The sequence below is a fragment of the Eurosta solidaginis genome, chromosome 5 (assembly GCF_040869045.1).
Source record: "Eurosta solidaginis isolate ZX-2024a chromosome 5, ASM4086904v1, whole genome shotgun sequence".
NCBI classification, from domain to species: Eukaryota; Metazoa; Arthropoda; class Insecta; order Diptera; family Tephritidae; genus Eurosta; species Eurosta solidaginis.
Window position 1 is genome coordinate 86,673,654 of NC_090323.1, and position 21,418 is coordinate 86,695,071.

Genomic DNA, 21,418 nt, shown 5'->3' on the forward strand with positions numbered 1-21,418 from the left:
TTCAGATAAGAAACTTTTCGCAATTTCTACCCCATTTTAACAGCTAGAAGCTTCAAATTTCACCAAATGCTTAAGTATATAGCATATATTGTTGTCTGAAAAAATCACAGAGATCGGTTGTATATATAGTATATATCTCATACAACCGATTGTTCAGATAAGAAACTTTGCGCAATTTCTGCCCCGTTTTAACAGCTAGAAGCTTCAAATTTCACAAAATGCTTACGTATATAGCATATATTGTTGTCTGAAAAAATTATAGAGATCGGTGGTATATACATTATATACTTCATATAAACTCTCATTTTTGCCCCTTTTTACGGCTAGAAGCTTCAAAATTCATCAAATTTCATCAAATAGTTACGTTTACGTCATATATTTTTGAAATACGTGATTCGTAGTCATTGTTTTTACATGCAGACCACAAAAAACGTGAAGCTTTGCATCCTCACACAGATTACCTACCTATTTTTTATTTTATATTTATCTTAAAAATCGTTTAGATATATTCAAATTTCACTAAATGCTTACGTGTATAGCATATATTGTTGTCTGAGAAAATCATAGATACCGGTGGTATATATAGTATATATCCCATACTACCGATTGTTCAGATTAGAAACTTTGCGCAATTTCTTCCCCATTTTAACAGCTAGAAGCTTCAACTTTCACCAAATGCTTACGTGTATAGCATATATTGTTGTCTGAAAAAATCATTGAGATCGATGGTATATATAGTATATATCTCATACAACCGATTGTTCAGTTAAGAAACTTTGCGCAATTTCTTCCCCATTTTAACAGCTAGAAGCTTCAAATTTCACCAAATGCTTACGTGTATAGCATATATTGTTGTCTGAAAAAATCATAGAGATCGGTGGTTTATATATTATATACCCCATATAAACTAAATTTTTGCCCCCTTTTTACGGCTAGAAGCTTCAAAATTCATCAAATTTCATCAAATAGTTACGTTTACGTCATATATTGTTGAAATACGTGATTCGCAGTCATAGTTTTTACACGCAGACCACAAAAAACCAGAAACTTTGCATCCTCACACAAAGTACCTACCTGTTTTTTATTTTATATTTATCTTAAAAATCGTTAAGGTATGCAGATCTGTTCACTATATATTTCTTATCTTATACATCCGATTTTTCGGAGATTACGGACGGGATAAGATTATTGTTCAGCCCCATTCATGAAAGGTATGAAGTCTTCGGCACAGCCGAAGACAGTCCCGTTCTTACTTGTTTGTATTTGAATTTAGTTTGAACGTGTATTGCTGTTGTTACTATTTTGGTATGTATTTCTGTTATCATATCGATATCGCTGACTATTGTTACCGTTACGGTTGCTGTTGTATGAAAATGAACTATTATTTCTATAAACAGTATAGCTGCGATTTGGGTAAAAGCCACGATAACTACCACGTGATTTCTGAATGTATTGTTACCACGTGATCGAAAAGCTAAAACCTGACGCTCTGTCACTTCGTTATTTTGTTCTACAATTAGTTTCGCTGCTACGTCTTTCGGATCAGTAAATGCCATTGAGGCTAAACTAGTTTTGACTAAATTGGATCTTGCGTTTAAACGACACACGTTAGCCGTTTGTTCGACTGCCGTTTCATGAGCTTTCGCTTGAGTGATCCCTTCAATAATAAGAGACCGCTCAAGTGAGCCAGCTAAATGTTCAACTTTTTTGGCAAAATCTGTATAATTGTTATTGTTAACGTGCAACGCTGCTATTTCCCCAGCTACAACTTTCGAGTTGTCTGGTTTGATCCTACTACGTAGAGCTACTTTAATGTCATTAACTGAAGTTACTTGCGTTGGTATTGCTTTTTGGGCTTTACCCTCAAGTTTTGATTTCAAAAATGCTATAAAGGTACCAGTTAAATTTTCGTCGGCGAACTCTTCCAGTAATTCAATCTTGTCTATAGAGGTCTCAAGTGCTAGAGGATCACCGCTATAGTTTTCTTTAATAGAAGTAGCACACGTGGTAATGAAAGATTTCTTTTGCTCAAGTGTTGCCATGATTTGATCGTTAAGGTTTGAAGCTGAATTAGAAGAAGGTGAGGCAACCTTTGCACTAATTGGATCGTTAAGATCTGGGTTTAAAGTAGAAGAAATTGAAGTTAATTTTTAACGATTCAAGATTTGAATCTAGTTTAGAAGAAGTTAAATTTTTGCTAGAAGAATCTTCGAAGCCTGGGAAGTGTGTCGACAAAGATAATCTATTTTCCCGATTTGTGACTGTTTCGGTTGAAGCTGAAGTTAAACTTTCGGAGCTTGAAGCTATTTATTGGAATCTGGTTCTGAATCTGAAGTTCTGTGAACTTGCTTCCTATTTCTAAAGTTGTACATATGTAGTTATAAAAAGAGCAAAAGAATTTAGTTTAACTACTATGAAATTAATGAAGCACTTATTTGAATGTCGGAATTTATAATTGAAGCTGAAATGTTAAGGAAAAAAAATCTTGGAAAAGGTAACTTATTTATAGTGCATTGTCGCTGACGAATTATTTAGAAATTTAGTGGAAAATTGAATTGAACCTGAAATATTGATATGAAAAATATGTAAGAAGTAATTGAATTTAAAATTGGTTCAAAAGTATATAAGTATATGGTAACCACGGGCGCACCGCTTTATTAAAAAAAATCATAATTGGTTTTTCACGGAACCACCGTTTTATATCAAAAAAAAATCTTAATTGGTTTTTCGCGGAACCACCGTTGTAATAGAATTTTCCAAAATTTACAGGTTACATACAAACTGCTTATATAATTCGCCATATAAGACTGAAAATTAGTATTTTGTTGGAAAATCGACGTATTAAAAAATTGTACCTGAAGTAAAATGAAAATTTGAAAAATGGAAATTCAGAAATGTGAAATTTTAAATAAAAGATTTTTGAAATGAATTTGAAAAATGGAAGCTTGAAAATATGAGAATTTGTAAATTGAATTGAGAAATTTTTAAATTAAAAATTTGAAAATATGAAAAATTTGAAGAAATTGTAAATTTGTAAAATGAATTCAAACTTGAGAAAAAAATTTAAATGTAGATGTGCAAATGTTGAAATTTATAAAATGGTTCGAAACTTTTTAAATTGTTGAAAACTGTTGTATTATTAGTGGTTAAATTTAGACGGACGCACCGTGTTAGTAAAAAAATCCAAGTGTTTTATATAAAAGGACGTCGTCCCCCCCCCCCCCCCCCCCCCCTTCGAAAACAAAAAAATCTATTTGGTTGCTCTAAACTACCACCGTTTTAAGAAAAAAATTTATATTTGGTTGTTATGAACGGAACCACCGTATTTCTTCAAAAAAAAATCCCTAATTTTATGTATATACATACGTAAACGTAGAAAAAATTTACAAAAAAACTCCATATACATACATATGTATTGTACTTAAATGCTGCTTCTTCCAAGGTACCACCGGGATCATTGCTGATTCTTCTGCTGTTGCTGCGATGTTAATGCTGCCAAATATTATCGAAAATAAAGATGTTGCAGGGACGAAAAATCGTGTGAAGCAAGCTTCACAAAATTCTAGTAGGTGGCATTCACCACTTACCACAGCAGAATTTGTTAAACTACCACTGTCTGTATTTGTTATTTAACAATTATTTGTGCACTTTTTATTCAGCTAATGTGTTCAGAATTTTAACTTTTACTCTCTAAAACTCCAATCAGTGTATTTCTGTGCTTAAATTATGTTAAAGATTGTGTGAAAGTTTTTGGTGTGGTGAAAGTGACCTACTAGAATTTTGTTACGCTCCGCTGCTTTCCACCGAAGTTTGCGCCTGCACCATCTATATTTTCGATCATATTTGATGCTGCCATGTTCGCTGCCGCTATTATGACGCTGACCGCTGATGTTCGCCGCTGAAGGCCGTGACACAATGACATTTTTCATAAAGATGCGCTTAACACAAGCTTATGCATTCCAATAACATCGCCACAATCAACCAAGATGTTGCGTTTGTAAATATGAAAGAACTTCAGACTTGGCAATTGAAGTCGGGGCTTTGAGCGTTGATGCTGGTGGTGGTGGAAAATGGCGTTATATTGTGTGGCGTTATTTTTGGGTTCCGTTATGCGTGGCATGGTTCGAGTGCGAGTGCCGTTATGTGCAGGCACGCTGGTTTTACGAAAGTTAACTTTTTTTTTTTGATTTTATCAATTATTATCTCTTTGTTATTATATATTATGATCTTACTAGTTTGTAGAATTTGTTGTTACCTCTGTTCTTATTAAAATTTTGGTTATAATTTGTTAGTTAGTTTATTATTTCCGCCGTAATTAATTTTTGTACTGTGGATTTTTAGAATTTTTATTACTTTTTATTTTATAGCGTTATTAATTTTGTCGATAAGATTTTGTACGTTTAGTTTAATTTTATTAAAATTGTAGTTTTGTCAAATTTCGATTTAGAAAATTGTATTGTAGTTTTGTTAAATTTTGATTTAGACAATTTTAGTTTAGTTTTGTTAAATTTTGATTTAGAAAATTGTGTTTTAGTTTTGTTAAATTTTGATTTAGAAAATTGTATTGTAGTTTTGTAAAATTTTTTTTTAGAAAATTGTATTTTAGCTTTTTTAAATTTTGATTTAGAAAATTGTATTTTAGTTTTGCTAAATTTTGATTTAGAAAATTGTATTGCAGTTTTGTTAAATTTTGATTTATAAAATTGTGTTTTTATTAAATTTTATTCCTCAACACACGCACTTTATATTTCCACTGCTATGGCAAAGCTGAACACATCCAAAAAAATTCTCCACTCACCACCTGCAATCCTCCGATGCACGGTCGGCATATTGGAACTTTTCTTCTAATTTTCACACTCACCGCATCTCCGCCAGATAAAAATCAACATTTCATGCGCGTCGTGTTGCCTGCACACCTGTATCCATCGAGGAGGGCGCCGCCTCCTAATTGTAGCCATCACTCCGTTATACCTATGCTCTAAGGGGTCTTATCCTCCAACACATCAAACAATAAAAACTTGAGTTGTTTAAATTATAATTTACTTCATTTTACAATTAACAATTAATCGCGTACGTTCTCGAAGCCGGTCAAATTATAATGGCCGCTTCATTTCTCTTTTTTTCTATCGTTTTTCTATGCCTTCATATTGGCTGCAATGCATCTGTGTTGTCAACTCAACAGCGCTGCCAGATGCATTTGTATTAGAACTAAACTTTAAGCTAAGGGCTTGTTTATATGAATCGAGGTATGGTGAATATCTCCTTACAATATGCTTTCAATTATTCCAGAACCTGTCTCAAGTGTTCCGGATATATTAGTGTATTTTTTAGTATAGAACAATTTTTCCAGAAATCAGTTATAATAAAAATAAAAATTATCCAGGAAGTTCTACTTTGCAGACAATTTGGCAAGATGCCACCCTTGTCCCCCCTAACTACGCCACTGGATGCAAAACCGCCGCTAATAGCTTTCTTATAATGATGTTTGTAAGGATATTTTTTTAGTTTTTTATTTTTTAGATTAGCATTTAGTGCTCAAGGTTACAAAAAAAGGCATATCCATATAAGTAGGTGTTTTGTTTGCTTAAACAAGTTCAACGGATAACTGTATTTCGAGTTTTACGAATAAGAAGAAATCATTCTTAGATATTGTTATTTGAAATATGTGAGTATATGAACGAAATGCAACATTTTGTCGTTGTATGAATCATGGGTGCTTTCACCACGTTAGCATCGTCATACACCTCGAACGCCATCTAAAAAGCCTGCCTTCTAAAAACAGCGAAACATTTTTGGTGTTGGACGTTCCATTTGAGGTGATTCCAATTTTCAGAGTGCGCTGCTTTAAGCTAACTTTTATTAAGTAAGTTAAAATAAGATTTAACAAGTTGAAGATGTCAAAAGCAGCTTAATATTTGGGTCAGTTCATTGAAATAAGGAGTAATTTTGGAAATTCCGTAAAGAATTCGTTTGAGCTTAGTAAGCCTTGCCCGATAACCGCATTTTACTGGCCCATGTTATATATTCATAGGTAATAATAGACATAAGTTGTATGTTTGCAATAATTACTTTCGCTAGTAGGTAGGAAAACACTGTATGCAAGTGATAGCCCGCGATTAGCCTACCTATTAAATTTTCTAAAATTTGAAAAGGCTTAGATTATTGTTATATCCGCACACAGAAGACTTCGAGTTTAAGCAAAAAATTGAACTCGCTGAGTTTTGTTTTTTTGCTTATGATGATTAAAAGGATACGGTTTTGCTGTTTCATTGTTTAAACCAATAGAAAACGTTCTGTATGGCTCACTAAAATGTAGTACATATTATGTAACTAAACATTTCGACGTATTCAAAATTGATAACAAAAACATGCGTTAAATATATAAATGTATGTATTTAAAAACTCTATTATTAATACTAAAAGTGCTTTTATCACTGGGATATTGGTCATTATACGTATACAACAAATTTCAGCTCGCTTCATTTTATTTTGTTTTAATTTATACTGATTTATCGACCTTTTCTTCTAAACTTTTCACTTCGAGCAGCAAATTGGAAAGTTGTTTTAATTTATATATTTAATAATAATGAGAATGATGGACTGCTAATTTCCTTCAAAAATTGAAATCCCCACAAAATAATCATACAACACCAAGGAAGATTCGCTGCTTTTGAGGTGTATCTCGATGTTAGTATGGTGAAAAAATAATGCAGTACATGTCGACTGAGAGTGTAGCATTGTCAGCGAATACTTGAATCTGATTCACATGCGAAACACTCGGCGCTGTTTTCTGAACCCTACACGAAAAATATAGCAGTACCTAGGAGTTGTACTAGATATTAAGTTGTTGTGGAAGAGAGAACGAAGAAAGCATCGGCGGCACTGTATGCATGCAAGGAGATGCTAAGATGCATGTTCATCACCCAAACTCTCTCATTGGGTATGTACGGCAATTGTGAAACCCATACTTTACCATGGAGTTCACAAAAAATTACGTATACCAAAAAACTTGAGGAGGTATGCAGAGTATCAGTGATTAGGATAACGGGAGCCCTAAAAACTGCCCGAACAGAAGCATTGCACGCCATTCTACACATCCCACCTGCAGACCTAATGGCCAAAAACATCCCGTTAGCCACAAGCATTAAGGCCTCGGAGCAGCCATATGGCCATAGCATTATATCGCCTGAGCCTAGAAAGAGATCTTGAGGCCACAATTGGTCCGGAGAGTTCGTGCCGGGGTGCAGAAATGGCAGAACATGCTATACACGTGTATACGGATGGTTCCGAATTAATGGAAGGGGTCGGGTCGGCTGTTTACTGCGACGATCCAGAAATACCTACATAGTTCCTACAGGCTGCCAGATTACTGCAGCGTCTTTCAAGCAGAAATTATAGCCGTGTAGAAAGCATCAGAAACTCTGGAGAAAGCGAGCTTAAGCTAAATTTCTAAGATCATGTGCAAAGTCTAGGATATTAAACTCACAAAAAGTCGCTCATATCTCTGAAGAGAGAAGACTTAAGGCTCACGATGGGCATACTAACCTTCTGGCCTATATACTATATTATATATACTATATGCCTTCTGGCGTCATATGCTTAATTAGGTATCAGTAGGGATCATCAGCAACAACAGGTGTAGGAAGTGCGATCTGCAGGCAGAAGCGGTCGTGCACGTTGTGTGTTCCGTCCCACAAATTTGTAGGATAAATTAAAAATGAGCACGACGCAAACTGGAAAAGAAGATCGGCCTAAATATTTTCGGAGGTAAATTGCGCCACGTATTTATTTGTTTTTTTTTTGTTTTTTATTAAAGAATGCAAATGGGAAGAGTAGCTCGGCCTAAATCTCCTCGGAGAAAAATCGCACAAGAATTCTTTTATTTTTATTAATGGCGGAAGTTTCAACATCCTTTGTATTTCTGCCAAGGAAATCTTCTCAGAAAAAGTTGGTTTTACTTGCAGATGCCGTAAGGACTCGGCTAACCTATGTAGGGAAAATTAAAAAATAGTACGACTAAAATTGAAAGAGAAGTTAGGCCTGAATCTTTTCGGAGGTATATCACACCGAGTTATTAGCTGTGTTTTTTTTACATCTATAGACGTTTACGCTTAAACTTTTTAAGGACTGCTAAGCGTCAAACTTTAAATACACCTCTGAAATTGCTGTGCATAAAATTAGTACTACTAAATTTCAATACGCATTATACTCAGATGTAACTGAAATATGTGTCTATGTTTCACTTCGACACTAATTCTATGTATCACCTCTTAAAATGGTGCGTGTTCACAATTTATCGCAACTGATTCAGCTATATGTTATACATTATGGCCATCAGAGGGTTGTGTGTGTGCTTTTCGGTACACCCTGTGCTGCAGCTAGTTGTTTAACCACTACCGCTAGATGGGTCTCCTAAGCATTATCTAAGCGAGGATAAGCGTTTTTTTACGCGCAAACGTAAACGTATACGAGTGTAAAAAAAAAACACGGCTATTATAATTGTTATTAGGAAACTATAATTTTTTTAAACTTTCGTTTAAGAGTAACTCTTGCGTGCTTTGCACACAGAGTATATTATCTTTGATTGGATAACGGTTGGTTGTACAGGTATAAAGGTATCGAGATAGATATAGACTTCCTAGATAGATATCAAATTCATCAGTATCGAAAAAAAATTGGATGGAGCCATGCCGTCCGTCAGTCCGTCCGCCCCTTAACACGATAACTTGAGTAAATATTGAGATATCTTCACCAAATTTGGTACACGAGCTTATCTGGACCCAAAATATTGGTATTGAAAATCGGATGATAACCACGCCTACTTTTTATATATATAACATTTTGTAAAACACAAAAAAACCCGATTATTTAGTAAATAATGCACCTAGAATGTTGAAATTTGACTTGTTGACTGATATTGAGACTCTTGATAAAAATTTGAAAAAATTTTTTAAATGGGTGTGGCACCGCCCACTTGTGATGAAATCAATTTTACAAATATTATTAATCACAAACCAAAAACCGTTAAACCTATCGTAACAAAATTCGGCAGAGAGGTTGAATTTACTATAAGGAATACTTTGAAGAAAAATTAACGATATCAGTTAAGGACCACGCCCACTTTTATATAAAATATTTTCAAAAGGGCCGTGGACGAATAATATAAGCTATGTCTTTGCAAAAAAGAGCTTGATGTCAATGGTATTTCATTTCCCAAGTGGATTTATAACAATAAATAGGAAAAACTTCAAATTTAAAAAAACGGGCGTGGCACGGCCCCTTTTATGACTAAGAAATTTTCTATGTTTCGGGAGCCATAACTCGAAGAAAAATTAACGGATCGTAATAAAGTATCTAGGAATCATCCCAGACAGTAAGCTGTCATGGAAGCTCAACGCGGTGTAGAGGATGAAGAAGGCTTCAACGGCATTTAATCCATGTAAAAGAATGCTGGGGTGACGTGGGGCTTATTGCCCTCTCTTTCTCATTGGCGTTTTACAGCGATTGTAAGTCCTATCCTATACTATGAACTTCTTGTTTGGTGGAAAGCCACACAAAAAGCAACCTACCTCAAAAAATTAGAGGTGGTATGCAGACTATCAATGCTTAGCATTACGCCATTTACGTATGCCATTCTGCACATTCCACTTGTAGACCTGGTAGCGTTAACAACTGCAACCAGGCTCGGTGCCTCGGGGCAGCTTGAGCGCCGACCATACGGCCATAGTAGTATAGCGTCATCAATCACAAGACGAACAGACTACCTGATTCCGTGTCTGCGCTTCGAGGGCAAACTTAAGGCCACAATAGAGGTGGACGGTTGGCGTAAGGGTGCTCAAATGGCGGACGAGGCGATACATGTGTACACAGATGGTTCCAAAGTAGTGGAAGGAGTAGGGTCTGCGGTATATTGTGCTGATCCGGAAATAAACAGATCCTACAGGCTGCCGGAATTAGACTGGGCGAAATTAAGCGAAGGCGTGAGGTGCACGTGATCGCTCAAGCAGGAAAGGCTGGGGTTCAAGCGCGGGGCTGTAAGGTGTTGAAGATTATGTGCAGATCTTACAACATTAGACTAACAAAGTTGCTTCTATCATTAAAAAGAGAGGACTTTAGACTAATGAGGGGTATTCTGACTGGACACTGCCTTCTGGCGTCACATGCCTTTAAATTAAGCCTGGTCAGTGATAGCAGATGTAGGAAGTACGGGCTAGAGGAGGAAACGATAGAGCACGTTCTGTGCTCTAGCCCTGCGCTTGCCAGGATAAGACTCCAGCTATTAGAAGTGATATAGCTATCAGATATAGAAGCAGAAAGTAGTTTAAATCCTAGGAAGCTTTTTGTATTTGCCAAGAGGACGGAGTTATTTTATAACATAGGTCCTGGTTTTTGATAGGGTTTTTCAGTTTGGTCGTTAAAACAAACTTCTGGTAACACTCCGGACTTATTCACTCTATGCGAAGCCCTCATGGACAGGCCAGTTCAACCTAACCTAACCTAATAAAATTGTGTACACAAATTTTCCCTATAGCAGGAAATATTTCTAGAAGAAATGGACGAGATCGGTTAATGACCACGCCCACTTTTATATAAAAGATTTTTAAAAGGGTCGTAGACGAAAATAATAAGCTATATCTTAGCAAAAAAGAGCTTTGTACCAATAGAATTTTACTTTCTAAATTGAATTATAACACTAAAATTTTTGAAAATGGATGCGGCACCGCCCCTTTTATGACTAAGCAATTTCCTATGTTTCGGGAGCCATAACTCGAAGAAAAATTAACATATCGTAATTAAATTGTGTACACGGCAACTTAGGCTAGAATAAGAAGCTATAACTTAGCAAAAAATTGTTTTGAATCAATGATATTTCACTTACCAAGATTTATTGTAAGAGGAAATGGGGAGACATTTTTTTTAACGGGCGGTGCCACGTGTTATGTAGAAAAGTAATTTATCTGAAATGATATGTACAATTGAAGCTCACGCTGAGTATATAATGTTCGATTACACCCGAACTTAGACACCCTTACTTGTTCGTGATAAAGTCAGCCCAAATATAGTCAGTTTCATTCACAAAGGCGTTAATCAACAGATTTTTCTTTTTTGTATGATATTTTAAGGTCCGAATTTTAATTTCGAGTTTAAACTACAGTAAAACTAGACTAGAATTTAACCACGCCTTTTTTGTTGTTAAAATTAATCCCAATATAAATCTGCCGCTATGGTCGTTTTCATAAAATTTTACTGCTCATCGCAATTTAAGGGGCCAAAGAGTCGGTTTAAACTCTAGTTAACTGAAACGTGGCTTGAAAATCCGGGCCCAAAATACATCCCCAGTAAAAATGTTAAAGTATTGGAACTAATAAAAGGGTAAGGACCGGTTTTTCAGTGCAAGTTTAAACTCCAGTCAAAGTTGGCCAAAGTTTAACCTTGCCATATCAGCCGTTTAAGCTGAAATAAGCAACAAAAGTTTATGTAATCAAAAAAAGTAGCAAGGTTGAACTTTATTCAACTTGTTGTGATACCATTTACCGAGTGTACTGTAATCTGTAAACTGTAATCACAGTCTAAGACGATAGAGAAGCAATGCATGTGGCAAGGTGCATTGAGCACGGAATGTGCACTGGCGTTTAGGCCCGGAGCTTCAGCTTCGTGGTATTCGATAACGCGATCAATACAACGCATTGCCCCCCTCAGTCCATGGCTAAACAGGATAATTTATATTTGCACACATGGACTTTCATAAACAATAAAAGAAAACCAAAAGAAATTGATAACCGAAAAATTGCATTTGCTTGCCACACTTCACTAATATGACCCTTCACCATTACTTCCTATGCCAGGCAGCTTATTTAGGGAGATGTGGTGGCTGCCTCTGAACCCGCCCTACCATTGGACTCTTCGATGTTATTGAGGCCCCAAATACATTACCTTCAACACCCCATGTCTCAAACCAAATAAAAAAGCAATTAGTTACCCATAATTATTTAATTATTATTCATACAAAATCAATCCATTCTTATATCTACAAAGGTTACCTTAAGTCAGTCATCCTACTCAGACTCAGAAAATTTTATGTATGTATATATTTTGCTAAAATTAGCTTTATAGGAACTTTCAAAAAAAATTACAATATGGTCGAACTATAATTAGTCCCGCAAACACTCACGTGTATCTTTAAATTTTAATATTAATTTATATGTGCGAAACTTTTTTAAATGTACATCTGCACGGTGCTACGTACATATTTAGGTATGAAAGAGGAAAGCAAAACTATAACAACAAAAAAATTAGCGAACCTTAATTTAAAAACAAGTAAGAACGGGACTGTCTTCGGCTGTGCCGAAGACTTCATACCTTTCATGAATGGGGCTGAACAATAATCTTATCCCGTTCGTAATCTCCGAATAATCGGATGTATAAGATAAGAAATATATAGTGAACAGATCTGCATACCTTAACGATTTTTAAGATAAATATAAAATAAAAAACAGGTAGGTACTTTGTGTGAGGATGCAAAGTTTCTGGTTTTTTGTGGTCTGCGTGTAAAAACTATGACTGCGAATCACGTATTTCAACAATATATGACGTAAACGTAACTATTTGATGAAATTTGATGAATTTTGAAGCTTCTAGCCGTAAAAAGGGGACAAAAATTGAGTTTATATGGGGTATATAATATATATACCACCGATCTCTATGATTTTTTCAGACAACAATATATGCTATACACGTAAGCATTTGGTGAAATTTGAAGCTTCTAGCTGTTAAAATGGGGAAGAAATTGCGCAAAGTTTCTTAGCTGAACAATCGGTTGTATGGGATATATACTATATATACCACCGGTATCTATGATTTTCTCAGACAACAATATATGCTATACACGTAAGCATTTAGTGAAATTTGAACATATCTAAACAATTTTTAAGATAAATATAAAATAAAAAATAGGTAGGTAATCTGTGTGAGGATGCAAAGCTTCACGTTTTTTGTGGTCTGCATGTAAAAACTATGACTACGAATCACGTATTTCAAAAATATATGACGTAAACGTAACTATTTGATGAAATTTGATGAATTTTGAAGCTTCTAGCCGTAAAAAAGGGGCAAAAATGACAGTTTATATGAAGTATATAATATATATACCACCGATCTCTATGATTTTTTCAGACAACAATATATGCTATATACGTAAGCATATGGTGAAATTTGAAGCGTCTAGTTGTTAAAAAGGGGCAGAAATTGCGCAAAGTTTCTTAACTGAACAATCGGTTGTATGAGATATATACTATATATACCATCGATCTCAATGATTTTTTCAGACAACAATATATGCTATACACGTAAGCATTTGGTGAAAGTTGAAGCTTCTAGCTGTTAAAATGGGGAAGAAATTGCGCAAAGTTTCTTATCTGAACAATCGGTAGTATGGGATATATACTATATATACCACCGGTATCTATGATTTTCTCAGACAACAATATATGATATACACGTAAGCATTTAGTGAAATTTGAACATATCTAAACGATTTTTAAGATAAATATAAAATAAAAAATAGGTAGGTAATCTGTGTGAGGATGCAAAGCTTCACGTTTTTTGTGGTCTGCATGTAAAAACAATGACTACGAATCACGTATTTCAAAAATATATGACGTAAACGTAAATATTTGATGAAATTTGATGAATTTTGAAGCTTCTAGCCGTAAAAAGGGGCAAAAATGAGAGTTTATATGAAGTATATAATATATATACCACCGATCTCTATGATTTTTTCAGACAACATTATATGCTATATACGTAAGCATTTTGTGAAATTTGAAGCTTCTAGCTGTTAAAACGGGGCAGAAATTGCGCAAAGTTTCTTATCTGAACAATCGGTTGTATGAGATATATACTATATATACAACCGATCTCTGTGATTTTTTCAGACAACAATATATGCTATATACTTAAGCATTTGGTGAAATTTGAAGCTTCTAGCTGTTAAAATGGGGTAGAAATTGCGAAAAGTTTCTTATCTGAACAATCGGTTGTATGAGATATATACTATATATACAACCGATCTCTATGATTTTTTCAGACAACAATATATGCTATATACGTAAGCAATCGGTGAAATTTGAAGCTTATAGCTGTTAAAATGGGGTAGAAATTGCGAAAAGTTTCTTATCTGAACAATCGGTTGTATGAGATATATACTATATATACAACCGATCTCTATGATTTTTTCAGACAACAATATATGCTATATACGTAAGCAATCGGTGAAATTTGAAGCTTATAGCTGTTAAAATGGGGTAGAAATTGCGAAAAGTTTCTTATCTGAACAATCGGTTGTATGAGATATATACTATATATACAACCGATCTCTATGATTTTTTCAGACAACAATATATGCTATATACGTAAGTATTCGGTGAAATTTGAAGCTTCTAGCTGTTAAAATGGGGCTAAAATTTGCGAAAATATATATATATATACTATATATATATACTATATATACCACCATATATATACTATATATACCACCGATCTTTATGATTTTTTCAGACAACAATATATGCTATATACGTAAGTATTCGGTGAAATTTGAAGCCTCTAGCTCTTAAAATGGGGCAGTAATTACGAAAAGTTCCTTATCTGAACAATCGGTTGTGGGGGATATATACTATATATACGACCGATCTCATCAATTTTTTCAGGCAACAATATGTGCAATATACGAAAGTATATGGTGAAGTTTGAAGCTTCAATCTGTTAAATTAGGTAAGATATTACAAAAATCCTCTTTTTCTGAAAAATCGGTTGTATGGAGGATCCGTCCGATCCGGTTGGTTCCGACAAATGTCTAATCGGACACCCAAATACACCCGCTCACCAAATTTTATCAAGATATCTCAAAAATTGAGGGACTAGTTTGCATACAAACAGACAGACGGACAGACGTACAGACGGACAGACGGACATGGCTAAATCAACTCAGCTCTTCAACCTGATTATTTCGGTATACTTAATGGTGGGTCTATCTATTTTCCTTTAAGGACTTACAATTTTCGGTTTCGTGACGAAATTAATATACCATTTCATTTTCATGAAAGGTATAATAAGCCCAACTCAACTAAGGTTGAGCAAATATACATACGTACATACATATGTACGTACAGGCGTAAAAAAATATATAAAAATTATATGTATATAAGTATTAGAGTAAATATTAGCAATATTATATAATAATATAATTATAGGTACATATGTATACAAGTATATGGTCAGGGAATATAACTCAACATTGGAGCATCTTTCCTAGCTTCGAAGGCCTTCTCGCTGGCTAAATGAAAATTCAAAGAAAGAGTCTCAAGCTAAGAAAAAAAATAAATCACTTAAACCAAAAAAATAATTATTAACCTACGGCAACCATGTTTATAATAGCAAATACACAATTTCAATACAAAAACAAGGTTGGCTTCAAACCACTTCATACAACCCACTCTCAAACATGTTCACTGCTTTTTCTTTAGTTAAATTTATTTCATCTTGTACATGTTTGAGAGTTTGTTGTACACCAACAACAACAAGCAAGTAATATAATGCTGTAGCTTAGCCACACAGTCTGTGCTTGGTAATTACTTAAAGTTAATGAATATGACCAATTCAATTATTATGTTACCAATTTTTATAGTAGGTATCAACTAAAAAGAACTAATTTTGTTCTAGTCTAACATTGGGTCATTTTACATTATTATTTAACAAATTATTTGGGGTTTTCTTTTTTTCGTCTTTGATTAACACATCAAACTTGGTTCGATTTACAACATTTTATCAAACTTCTATATAATTCTAAGGCTTAATTCTTCTTCTTTTTTTTATTTTTGTTCGAGTTTGATCTCCGCATGCATTTTCCTTTTGGTTAACTATATTTTTTTATTTAAATTTCGATTTGTGGGGTTTTTAGAAAATCCAATCGATGAGGGATTTCTTTTTATAGGTGAAATTTTCTATAATGCCTATGTGAACCCTTGTAGCGTAATTGCTGTACAGCGATTCTTGAGAATTTTGGACACTTTTCCATGCGGAGGCGAAATGCAAGAGGACAGGGAAGGGGTGCTTGTGGCCCGCACACACGACCCACAAGCACGATGATACAAAAATTGGTCGGTGAATTGAAGTAAATCTGTGGAAAGATAACACACCACAGATTTAGCAAGAGAGTAATGGCATTTTTTTTTGTTTTTTTTTTTTTTTTAATTATAAGAGAATAATTATACCAAGAAGCAGAAACAGTAGCAGAAGTGGTTAAAAACGAATGGGTTGCAAGGTATGGTGTACCAATGGAGTTACATTCTGACCAAGGCAGGAATTTTGAATCAGCTGTGTTCCAAGAAATGTGCAAGAAGTTGGGCATTCGAAAAACACGGACAACTGCATTGCATCCTCAGTCCGATGGTATGGGCTTGGGACCCGCCAGGTAAAACCATACTCCAATGAAATATAACAACAAGCCTCGGATAAATACACTCTCTATTGATGACGACCATGGCAAACGTTTGAAGGACAATGAATTGAGGGCATGTACCTGGAACGTCCGCTCCCTGAATGGGATTGGTGCAGCTGCCCGGCTGGTTGATGTCCTCGTCAAAGCAAAATCTGACATTACCGCCATCCAAGAAATGCGTTGGACGAAGCAAGGAAGAAAGAAGATCAAAAATTGTAACATCTATTGGAGTGGCCATACGAATAAGCGCAGTTTGGTCGTCGGATTCGTGGTTGGAGAGAGACTTTGTCGCCAAGTACTGGCGTTCACGCCTGTGGACGAGCGTCTCGCCGCTATCCGAATAAAAGCAAAATTTTTTAACATATTGTAACGAATTTGATGCAAATCCTCTTATTTGCCCTTCTACTAAGTTCGAACCACTAAACTGTTGAATAAATAACTCCAATATGTAATAAAGCAAAATGGCCTTTATTCAAGTATTTCACAATAACACTCAAACTGTGTAACGAATAGCTTGCTCAATAACCAAACTGATTGACTTTCAAAATAATACTTCTATTGCTCGCTAGATATCGTCTTAATCAAAACTGCTTGACAGCTCAAATAAAACTCAAACTCTTCCCCTTTACTGTCGCGCCTTTTATACTTTTTGATTTCTAATTGCATACTTCTAGGCTTTTCCATTCCAGAACTTACTAGTTAGTTTCGGCTACAAAATCGCCAGCCACAACTACGTGCACAAATTATTGCCCTCTCTTTTGACAACTCAGATAAGATATATGCATGTGTTTGTGCATTGCCGCTCCGCTGCTCGTATACGTACATTTGTGTAGACGCACTTATTTATTCGTTTATGTAGATACATAATGATTGAATTATTGATGTGAATGTTTGTAGTTTACAGCAGGGCAATTCATTTCATAGCACAATTGTGCCCTCTCAATTCACACGCATATGATTCGCTCTGTCGTCGTTAATTGAGTTAGTCGTTGCTTGGCACTTGGCGTAGCAACATGAGTGGTGGGTATGGGCAGATCGGTATCAAAATATGTATGAAAAATTACGCGCTATACACATACTTGTTGTTAGCTCGTTGCTTGCTAGTAAGCGACTAAATGAAAAATCAATTCACCCGCACGATCATCGCGACGATTGCGCTCTCAATAATACAGATGTACTTTCAGTTTTGAATGGCCCTGGTTTACAGTCTCTCGAGTACACATAGGCGTATAAGTAAATGCATCTGTGTGTGACATCTCTCTCGGCTGCCTTATATATGTGTATACTTGATTTGATTACCGACGTAAATACTGCTTAGCATGGCCTAGGTGATGGTATAGCTTAGTGATGCTAATATCCGTGCCAATATCATTCATCTGCGCCCATGCGCCCACAGAGGAGAAAGACGATGAGGTGAAAGACACTTTTTATGAACAATTAGAACGCACGTACGAGCGCTGCCTCCGTCATGATATAAAAAGTCGTGCTAGGCGACTTTAACGCCAGGGTGGGCAAAGAAGGTGTTTTTGGCCCTACAGTCGGAAAGTTCAGCCTACACAATGAAACTTCTCCTAACGGACTGAGGCTGATTGACTTTGCCGGTGCTCAAAACATGGTCATATCCAGCACGAGGTTCATGCATAAAAAGATAAATCAAGCTACATGGCTGTCTCCTGATCGAAATACTCGCAATCAGATCGATTACGTTGTGATAGACGGACGGCATGCCTCCAGTGTTTTAGGTGAGCGCACGATCCGAGGACCTGACATCGACTCGGACCATTATCTCGTTGCAGCCAAAATACGCACCCGCCTCAACGCGGCTAAAACCAAGGAACAAAAAACACAAGGAAAGCTAGACGTCGAAAAGCTTCAATCACAACAGACTGCCAATGATTTCGCAACTCGACTCTCACACCTGCTCTCTGAGAGCACAACTCATCCTGCAGGAATACAGGAGCAGTGGGAGCATATCTCCAAAGCACTTCGTACTGCCGCCGAGGAAAAAATTGGTTACCGGCGGCCACGAAAAAACATCTGGTACGATGCAGAATGTCGCGTTGTACCCGAAACAAAAGACGCTGCCTACAGGGCTACGTTAAAAGCGAGCGCGACAAGAGGAATGTGTGAACGCTATCGTGAGTTGAAAAAGGAAGCGAGACGCCTTTTCAGAAAAAAAGCAGAAGCAGAAGGGCGTAAGTGCGAGGAGCTTGAGCTGCTAGCCACCAGGAATAACGCCCGAAAGTTTTACCAAAAAATACGGCGACAGACGGAAGGTTTTAAGAACGGGGCAAACTCCTGTAGGAAAGAAAACGGCGACCTTGTAACTGATGTCCAGAGAGTGGTTAAATTATGGAGGCAACACTTCCCTGCTCTCCTACAAGGAGGCAGTAATTCATCGCGCAGATATGAAGAACCCGATCCCGCAATAGATGATGATACGTCCCCACGCCCGATTATGACGAAGTTAGAATAGCAATAACCAGATTGAAAAACAACAAGGCCGTGGGCGCTGATGGATTGCCTGCGGAGCTATTCATGTACGGCGGCGAGGAGTTGGTAAGGCGCATGCAGCAGCTTCTTAGCAAAATATGGGCGGAAGAGCGCATGCCCGACGGTGGGAATCTAAATGTTCTTTGCCAAGCCCACAAGAAGGGGGATACTGCAAAATGCACCAACTATCGTGGAATCAGCCTTCTTAATATCGCATATAAGATCCTTTCAAGTGTATTGTGCGAAAGATTGAAGCCCACCGTGAACCGGCTGATTGGACCTTATCAATGCGGCTTCAGACCTGGTAAATCTACCATCGACCAGATTTTCACAATGCGCCAAATCTTGGAAAAAACCCGTGAAAAGAGAATCGACACACATCACCTCCTCGACGACTTTAAAGCCGCCTTCGACAGCACGAAAAGGAGCTGCCTATATGCCGCTATATCTGAATTTGGTTTCCCCGCAAAACTTATACGACTGTGCAAAATGACGTTGAGCAACACCATCAGCTCAGTCAGAATTTGGAAGGACCTCTCCGAGCCGTTCGAAACTAAACGAGGTTTCAGACAGGGTGACCCCCTATCGTGCGATTTCTTTAATTTGATGCTGGAAAAAATTATACTAGCTGCAGAACTTAACCGCATTGGAACAATATACTATAAGAGCGTGCAATTACTGGCATATGCTGATGACATTGATATCATCGGCCTAAATACCCGCGCTGTTAGTTCTGCTTACTCCAAACTGGAAAAAGAAGCGGTAAAGATGGGTTTGATGTTGAATGAGGACAAAACTAAGTACCTGCTGTCATCGAGCAAAGAGTCAGGGCATACGCGCCTTGGCAACCACGCTACTGTAGGCAGCCATAATTTCGAAATAGTAAAAGACTTCGTTTATTTGGGAACCAGCATCAACACTACCAACAACATCAGCACTGAAATCCACCGAAGAATCAATCTTGCCAATAAATGCTACTTTGGACTAGGTAGGCAATTGAAAAGTAAAGTCCTCTCTCGGCGAACGAAAATCATACTCTACAAGTCACTTATCGTACCCGTCCTGCTGTATGGGCCAGAAGCATGGACCATGACAATGGCAGATGAAGCGGCTTTGGGAGTGTTCGAGAGAAAAGTTCTTCCAAAGATTTATGGACCTCTAAGCGTTGGCGATGGCGAGTACCGAAGAAGATTTAATGATGAGCTGTACGACCTATACGCAGACATCAACATAGTCCAGCGAATTAAAACGCAGCGACTGCGCTGGCTAGGCCATGTTATGCGAATGAAAGATGATGCTCCGGTCAAGAAAGTGTTTCTATCGGAACCCACCTATGGAAGCAGAGGTAGAGGGCGCCCCCCACTCCGTTAGAAGGACCAGGTGGAAAACGATTTAAACTCCCTTGGTGTGACCAATTGGCGCCGGTTGGCGGAGCGAAGGAGCGACTGGCGCGCCTTGTTGGACGGCCATAACCGTTTAGACGGTTAAGCGCCAATTAAGTAAGTAAGTAATATTAAAGGAATTTCACTATGAAGTCAAGAGAATGTTATGCAATAATTCAAAGGGCAAACTTACCAATTATATTATATAGCATATGAGATTAATAGATATGGCTTCAGCCCTAAATTGGCTGCTCTCTGTTACCGCTGGTTTTTATTTTTCTATTATCCCCACTTACGCGCACTGATTTTAAAGCGGGATATTAATAAATATTTTTGTTTTTAATTTAGCTTTACCACTCCGACTCAATGTTAATTTTTATACTCATTTGAGCAGAGCTCACAGAGTATATTAACTTTGACTGGATAACGGTTGGTTGTACAGGTACAAAGGAATCGAGATAGATATAGACTTCCATATATCAGAATCATCAGTATCGAAAAAAAATTTGATTAAGCCGTGTCCGTCCGTCCGTCCGTCCGTCTGTCGGTTAACACGATAACTTCAGTAAATTTTGAGGTATCTTGATGAAGTAGGTTCCTGGGTACTCAACTGAGATCGCTATTTAAAATGAACAATATCGGACTATAACCACGCCCACTTTTTCGATATCGAAAATTTCGAAAAACCGAAAAAGTGCGATAATTCATTACCAAAGACGGATAAAGCGATGAAACTTGGTAGGTGAGTTGAACTTATGACGCAGAATAGAAAATTAGTAAAAATTTTGACAATGGGCGTAGTACCGCCCACTTTTAAAAGAAGGTAATTTAAAAGTTTTGCAAGCTGTAACTTGGCAGTCGTTGAAGATATCATGATGAAATTTTGCAGGAACGTTATTCCTATTACTTAATAAAAATTAGCAAAATCGGAGAAAACAATTTTTTTAAGTAAAATTTAAACAAAAAAATTAATATCTTTATATATAAGTAATGGTGCAACAAAATACAAAAATAAAAGAAAATTTCAAAATGGGCGTGACTCCGC

The 21,418-nt window shown here is 36.5% G+C and overlaps 1 protein-coding gene across 1 annotated transcript; it reads left to right on the forward strand.

The window, feature by feature from the left end:
* Positions 1–4,070: 4,070 nt before the first annotated feature.
* Positions 4,071–18,974, forward strand: LOC137254208 (uncharacterized). Its single transcript, XM_067791926.1, has 2 exons — positions 4,071–4,168; positions 18,005–18,974. Exons 1-2 carry the CDS (start codon positions 4,071–4,073, stop codon positions 18,972–18,974), a joined length of 1,068 nt encoding a protein of 355 aa, XP_067648027.1.
* The last annotated feature ends 2,444 nt before the right edge of the window (positions 18,975–21,418 follow it).

What these genes read in the sequence shown, in the direction of transcription:
- LOC137254208 (XM_067791926.1), top strand. Translation starts at nt 4,071, where the DNA reads ATGGCGTTATATTGTGTGGCGTTATTTTTGGGTTCCGTTATGCGTGGC. An exon ending in GGCACGCTGGTTTTACGAAA is followed by an intron (nt 4,169 to 18,004) that starts GTTAACTTTTTT and finishes CTTTAACGCCAG; the next exon opens with GGTGGGCAAAGAAGGTGTTT.